At 50.1% G+C, this 6,629-nt stretch overlaps 1 protein-coding gene across 2 annotated transcripts; it reads left to right on the top strand.

Annotated features, from left to right (window-relative positions):
* The first annotated feature begins 255 nt into the window (after positions 1-255).
* Positions 256-4,656, top strand: LOC110289146 (cytochrome P450 2D9). 2 transcript variants are annotated; one of them, XM_021155324.3, is made up of 9 exons: positions 256-523; positions 1,393-1,564; positions 1,833-1,985; positions 2,076-2,236; positions 2,870-3,046; positions 3,230-3,371; positions 3,569-3,756; positions 4,138-4,279; positions 4,380-4,655. In XM_021155324.3, the coding sequence occupies exons 1-9, from the start codon at positions 335-337 to the stop codon at positions 4,568-4,570; spliced, it is 1,515 nt and encodes a 504-aa protein (XP_021010983.1). In that variant the 5' UTR covers positions 256-334; the 3' UTR covers positions 4,571-4,655. The 2 variants fall into 2 exon arrangements, with proteins under 2 accessions (XP_021010983.1, XP_021010984.1); XM_021155325.3 differs by lacking the exon at positions 1,833-1,985 and having other exon boundaries at positions 4,380-4,656.
* The last annotated feature ends 1,973 nt before the right edge of the window (positions 4,657-6,629 follow it).

Genomic DNA, 6,629 nt, shown 5'->3' with positions numbered 1-6,629 from the left:
CAAGCCCTCAAAGAATTGCATGGGTAGCATAACAATGAATTTTCTATACACAATGATCAGATCATCCATCTTGAAACAGGAGTCCTCTAGTCATCTGCCTTCCATGTTCAGCTCAGCAGAATCAGCAGCTTCTGGAAGGAACTGAACATCACTGGCTCCTCCCTACACCAGGTCAAGCAAAACACAGGGTTGGGGCTGGACACAGAAGACAAAGGGCAACCCTGGCACTCCTTTATAAGGCAGTAGGATCCAAGCCTCGGGCTTCCTGATCCTAGGTGTTTGATGTAGTGTTTTTCATTGGTCTCTGGAAAGCCCGGGCAGCAGTGGGGCAGCCATGGAGCTGCTGACTGGGACTGACCTGTGGCCTGTGGCCATATTCACAGTCATCTTCATATTACTGGTGGACCTGATGCACCGGCGCCAGTGCTGGACTTCTCGTTATCCACCAGGCCCTGTGCCATGGCCTGTACTGGGTAACCTGCTGCAGGTAGACCTAAATAATATGCCATACAGCTTGTACAAGGTGAGTGACTTAGTGATGGATGGTATATGAAGTTATGGTGTCCTTAGTGGCACATAGTAGGGTTTGAACCACAGGTCAGACTGGGATATAGACCCCCAAGAGGGAACAGGCTTAGAAATGTTTTGGTAGCAGCCACTGGGAGTACCTAGAGCAAACGTTTTTGGGGAAAAAGTTGAGGAGGTGAAGCAGGATGTGACAGCAGGATTTAGTGTGTTTATACAGGGCAGCAGCCATAGAGATCCCAAGTTCATTATGGCCCTGTCAAAAACAAAGTCTTTGCCTGCTGTGAGGTCTACCACCACAGACAGTCAGGACACAGAGTGGAGAGAGGGACTGTGGCTGCCTGAATCTCTTGCTGCTGTGTGATCTCTGGCCTCACTGCCCATCCTGAGGAACTAGTTTCTTAGTGAATGTTGACATGCTAAAGAACCCAGGACAGTTTCTGGCTCTGGCAAGGTCCCCACTGAGAAGTCACATCTACTGTGATTACTTTGCTGAACTTAAAAATAAGACACCACAGTGGTAGGCATCCTTATGCTGGGGATGGAGCTCAGGGAAGAGCATTTTCCCAGGATATATGAGGACCAAAGTTTAATAACAAGCACACATACAAATATACATGCACACACACACAAATACAGAGAGAGAGACAGAGAGAGACAGCGAGATGCATGGACTCGCATACACATATGTACACATACTTAAATTCACACACACAAACATGCATGTGTAAGCATACACGAATGTGCACTCACACACACATAGAAACTTCCTTGCATCCTCTCACTTTGACAATGGTTGTGGAGTGAGCCTGGTTCTATGATCTGTGGGCACCTCTACTTCCTATGTGCTCTGTCTCTCTACCTCAGCTTCAAAACCGCTATGGTGACGTGTTCAGCCTGCAGATGGCCTGGAAGCCTATGGTTGTGATCAACGGAATGAAGGCAATGAAGGAAGTGCTGCTGACCTGTGGAGGGGACACTGCTGACCGCCCTCCAGTGCCCATCTTTGAGTACCTGGGTGTGAAGCCTGGATCCCAAGGTAAAGGGCTGTGTGGAGGGTGGATTTGGGTTCAGACATGTGGGAATAAGCAGAGGAAGCACAGGTTATGAATGTGGGTGGGAATGTGGTCAAGCAATTCACAGAGTCACTGAAATCCAGGAGGACTACCCAGAAGGCATGCGCTGAATTGTGATAGCAAGGTTTTGAGAGGCTCATGACCAGGACAGAACACAGAGGAGAGGAGAATTGATGACAGCAAGAGACAGCACAGCTGGACATTCTTGGTTACACACAGATGTGTCTGCAGGTGTGATCTTTGCACCCTATGGACCTGAGTGGCAAGAGCAGAGGCAATTCTCTTTGTCTACTCTGCGCAATTTTGGCCTGGGCAAGAAATCTCTGGAGGAGTGGGTGATCAAGGAGGCCAGACACCTCTGTGATGCCTTCATTGCTCAGGCTGGTGGGTGATGGGTGAGGGATGTAGTTGGGCACAGGGAGACATGGGCAGTCCATTGATTTGCTTGAATCTCCACTCCATCTCCACTCCCAGGGCGGTCCATCAGTCCCAACACCATGCTGAAAAAAGCTACGTGTAATGTGATTTCATCTCTCATTTTTGCCCGTCGCTTTGAATATGAAGACCCTTACCTCATCAGGTTGCTGAAAGTACTGGAAGATAGTTTGACAGGACTCTCTGGCTTCATTCCTGGGGTAGGAGGTTCAGGGCAGCCTACAGAACCACTTTTGTGCAGTCTGTCTTCCCTGAGAGAAGCTATGTGCCAAGTCTGTGGGAGAGGCCTTCTTGGGTTCAACTGCAGAAGGAAATGCCTGTTGACAACTGTTTGAGGACATGAGGGGAGAAGTGGACTAAGATCAGGATTTCCAGAAAGGGAGAGAACCTGGGCCTTCTATTTGCATGGAACACCAAAAGTCTGTGTTTATTGCCAAGGTAGAATATTCCTCTGTTCACCTGGGGCTGAGAGAACCTTTAGGTGGCTCTTCAAATTTAACAGTTGTATAGGAAGCTGGGGACAGGTGGGAACAAACAGGCTTTGTGTCTGTTGTATGGGAGGCTGGCAACTGAGACTGGTCCAGGTGGATACTAAGCATCACTAGCACAGAGGAGACAGTGAAATGGTGAGTGGGTAAGGAGCTGGCAAAGCAAGGCAGCTGACCCCAGTTTGATGTCTGGGACCCATGTGGAACAGAGACAATTGACTCTACACACTATCCTATCACTTGCTTCCATACACTCTGCCCTATAAGCACCATACATGATTATGATTCACTAATAATTAATTTTATGAAGATGAACATCTGAGACTTCCCCTGTGTCTCTCACAGGTTATTAACACATTCCCGATACTCCTGCACATCCCAAGGCTGGCTGACAAGTACCTGCAAAGTCAGAAGACCTTCATCGCCATAGTGGATAACCTGTTGACTGAAAACAGGACCACTTGGGACCCTGCCCAGTCACTCCGAAATTTGGCTGATGCCTTCCTGGCAGAGATAGAGAAGGTAATTGGCAGCTCCAAGACTTGTAGCTAGGGACTGTGGGCTGATGTCCTATGAGCTGTGAGGCCAGATGGGTAGGGTTTTGTGCATCACCAAGTGACTCAGCACCTGGGCTGCCCTGGGGAAAATGGGAGGCCATGTGGGACTTTCTCTCCCTACTGAGCCCCTCCTTTCTGTATGGCCCAGGCCAAGGGAAATCCTGAGAGCAGCTTCAATGATGAGAACCTGCGCATGGTGGTAATAGACCTGTTCACTGCAGGGATTCTGACCACCTCAACCACACTCTCCTGGGCCCTGATGCTCATGATCCTGCATCCAGATGTGCAGCGTGAGCCTGGTTGGGAATGGGAGGGAGGTATAGGCACAGTCCCCAGTCAGTTGATATGATTGTGGCTCCCAGTGCTACCTCAACCCAGACTCCAGGGCTGCTCACTGCTGTTTCTGACATGGCCTCTACCCTTAACATGATTCTAAGACAGGGATGTCCCTTGTGACTGTTTCACTGAGGTGATGCTGTCCCTCCAGGCAGAGTCCAACAAGAAATTGATGAAGTCATAGGGCAGGTCAGGTGTCCAGAGATGGCAGACCAGGCCCACATGCCCTACACCAATGCTGTCATTCATGAGGTGCAGCGCTTTGGGGACATTGTTCCACTGCATTTGCCACGCATCACAAGTCGTGACATTGAAGTGCAGGACTTCCTCATCCCCAAGGTAGGCCTGGGCCTGATACTACTTCATCATTATCTCTATCCCACAAGGGCAGGAGAGACCAACACCACTACGTCCCATTTGTAACTTATTCACAAGAACAGGAGTCCACATAGGCTGCAGCCTTTGAGAGTCCTCAAGAAAGAGAAATGCCAAAGAAAATGGCTAAAGGGCACTTTATGGAGCATTGCACACAGAGATGGCTGCTGGGTAGGCCACCAATAGGAGATGTGTTACAGGACCCTGCAGGTTGCAGAGGATCAGGGGCTGAGGTTGAATGAAAGAATCCAATGTGTGCAGGAAAGAAGATATGCATGTGATCCGGGTGATCAGGGTCTGCCAGCTCCACCCCAGTCCATGTTCATACTATGTGCCTCTTAACAGGGGACGATTCTCCTCCCCAACATGTCCTCTGTGCATATGGATGAGACTGTCTGGGAGAAACCCCTCCGCTTCCATCCTGAACACTTCCTGGATGCCCAGGGCCACTTTGTGAAGCATGAGGCCTTTATAACATTTTCAGCAGGTGAATGCAGGTTGCCTGGTTGCCTGCCTTTTCTCAGGATGCCTTGGAGGGTGGAGCACCAATCAGTTCCCAGACTAACTGAACCCTCTTCCACACACAGGCCGCAGATCATGCCTGGGTGAGTCCCTGGCCCGCATGGAGCTCTTCCTCTTCTTCACCTGCCTTCTACAGCGCTTTAGCTTCTCAGTGCCTGATGGACAGCCACAGCCCAGCAACCATAGAGTCTTTGCTCTTATGGTTGCCCCCTCCCCCTACCAGCTCTGTTCTGTGATTCGTGAGCAAGGACACTAATTCCATACAGGCTCTGCAGTGAAGGCTGTGTCATGTAGAATAAACTAGTCTTGTGGCTGCTGCTGTTTTCTGCTTTAACCCCAGCCCTCTCTTGTTGGGTCCTCTGACAACAGTCTCCAACCAATGTTTCCACCTGCTTCGTCCCTCTCCAAGAGACAACATAACTCTTGTGATGAAAGGATGTGCTAAGCTTGGACCACTGGTACAGGGCTGCAGTTTCAACACTTGGAGCCCATTTCAGGAGGATCATGTGTGTGGTGCTATTCTGGGATATTCAGCAATGCCTAGGTCAGCCTGGGCTATGCAAAGAGGAGATTGTTCATGGTAAATCTAAAGCAGAGCTACAAAAAGGATGCACAAAGAAGAAAGGAAGGAGGGAGGGAGAAAAGGAGGATGAAGAAAGAGAACAAAAAGGTAGGCTTTGTTCAGGAGTGACACCTGGCTATGCATCACACACTAAGACCCAATAGTGCTGACCAGGTTGGTAACAAACTGCACACAGAGGTAAGTTCTCCATGGGTCTCTGGGACAGGTCTAGCAGGCTTCCACTAAAAGTCAGCAGTGATCCTGTTTGAAGACATGACATGGTGGTTCCCAACACCCTGTGGTGCCATGATTGACCGGAAAGACTCCCAGGGACAGGAAGGCTGCTGTCTTCGAGTGATGACAAAATAGGAATGACAGAGATGAAAAGGAGCAGTAGGAAAAGTGACAACAGAGCTCAGGTAGACTGGCATACTTCTAGTTGTCTGTCAGATGTGTCAGAGGGTTGGATTCCCAATCACCAGTGTGACTCTGGCTGAGGACATTGCTCACAGGAAGCCTCAGTGAGCCTCACTGTTCAAGGGCTTAGTGGGTGCCAGAAAGATGGAGCACCCACATGGCTGACCCATCTCCACATACTCCAAGTCACAGTCAGGTAGCCAGGGACCACTTGCCTAAATCCCTGTTGCTGGTATAAATGGTGCTATGAAAAACTTGCACAAGTTCCATCTGTCCTCTTCCAGTGGGGTCCAAAGGGCAGCAATAAAGTACCCGTTGGTATGTGTGGAGAGAATGGCAAACCTGGGAGCACTGCTGTCCCAATGTAACAGTGCTTGATGGCCAGGGACTCAGTCCCAGCATCCTGTGTGGACATGGCACACCTGTGCTGCTGACATGAATACGCAGACCCAGATCTGCCCTGAAGACACACGACCCTGACAAACCAGAGTTGTTCACATGGCTGAGAGGACATGGGCTGAGGATGAAGGGAAGAAGACAGTGGCAGCAGGCACATGGTTAGCAGAGCATGCATGCCTCTCCCAAGAGCTGGAGACAAAGAAGAAAGCCATTACAGCACAGTCTGGGACATCCCTCACTTGTCTGGGCACTTATCTCACCAGGGCTCACTTACCTGATGCAGGAAAATCCAGCCTGACTCAGCCCATCCCCTTCTGGGGACGGCCCCCAGTCAGCACAACTGCTTCTCTTTGATAATGTCATGTATGAAACAGACAGGTAGAGATGAGAGACCAAATGAATTGTCCCAGCACTGACATGCAGGGTTAGTCATCCAGTACCAGAAGATACCCTGGAAGGGGCCTGGAACAAACCATGAGGAAGCCAACAGCCTGGGTCTGTCAGTGACCTGAGCAAGTTGTCTCCCTAATCCCCTTTCTGACCATGATCCATGCTGGTGTCCTGACTCCCATGCAGGTCTCCTTTTCAGGCCAACTTGGGGCTTGAGAAAGTCTCCTGTCTTTGCCCCAACCTATGATGCTCTTATATGGAACTGGGTTGGGCGGGGTCAAGAATCCTAGACAGGAAGAGGGATCAGGCTTAGAGGCTTCAGTCCAGCAAGAAGCATGGACTTACCCACAGGCTCCAGTGACACAGAGCTGGTCAGTGCAGGGGTAGCCTGGTCAGCAGACAGGAGGAGACCTGTGTCTAGTCCTTGATGTGGGGCAGCATTGGTGTGGTCTCAGCTCGGCTCCTGCCTCCTTTCTTCTACACTGAAGGTGCAACAGAGAGAGAGCCTGCCTGGATTCTACTAGGAGTTTTGAGCCTTTGATATTTA

The sequence above is a fragment of the Mus caroli genome, unplaced genomic scaffold (genome assembly GCF_978045245.1).
Source record: "Mus caroli unplaced genomic scaffold, Mus_caroli_1 scaffold_16, whole genome shotgun sequence".
NCBI classification, from domain to species: Eukaryota; Metazoa; Chordata; class Mammalia; order Rodentia; family Muridae; genus Mus; species Mus caroli.
The sequence above is the reverse complement of the archived record's forward strand: the minus strand, read 5'-3'. Positions and strand labels throughout refer to the sequence as shown.

Bases quoted from the DNA above. Each gene is read 5' to 3' on its own strand.
- LOC110289146 (XM_021155324.3), top strand. From the start codon at position 335: ATGGAGCTGCTGACTGGGACTGACCTGTGGCCTGTGGCCATATTCACA. The intron at 3,372-3,568 runs GTGAGCCTGGTT...CTGTCCCTCCAG, and splicing joins CCTGCATCCAGATGTGCAGC to GCAGAGTCCAACAAGAAATT. The intron at 3,757-4,137 runs GTAGGCCTGGGC...GCCTCTTAACAG, and splicing joins AGGACTTCCTCATCCCCAAG to GGGACGATTCTCCTCCCCAA.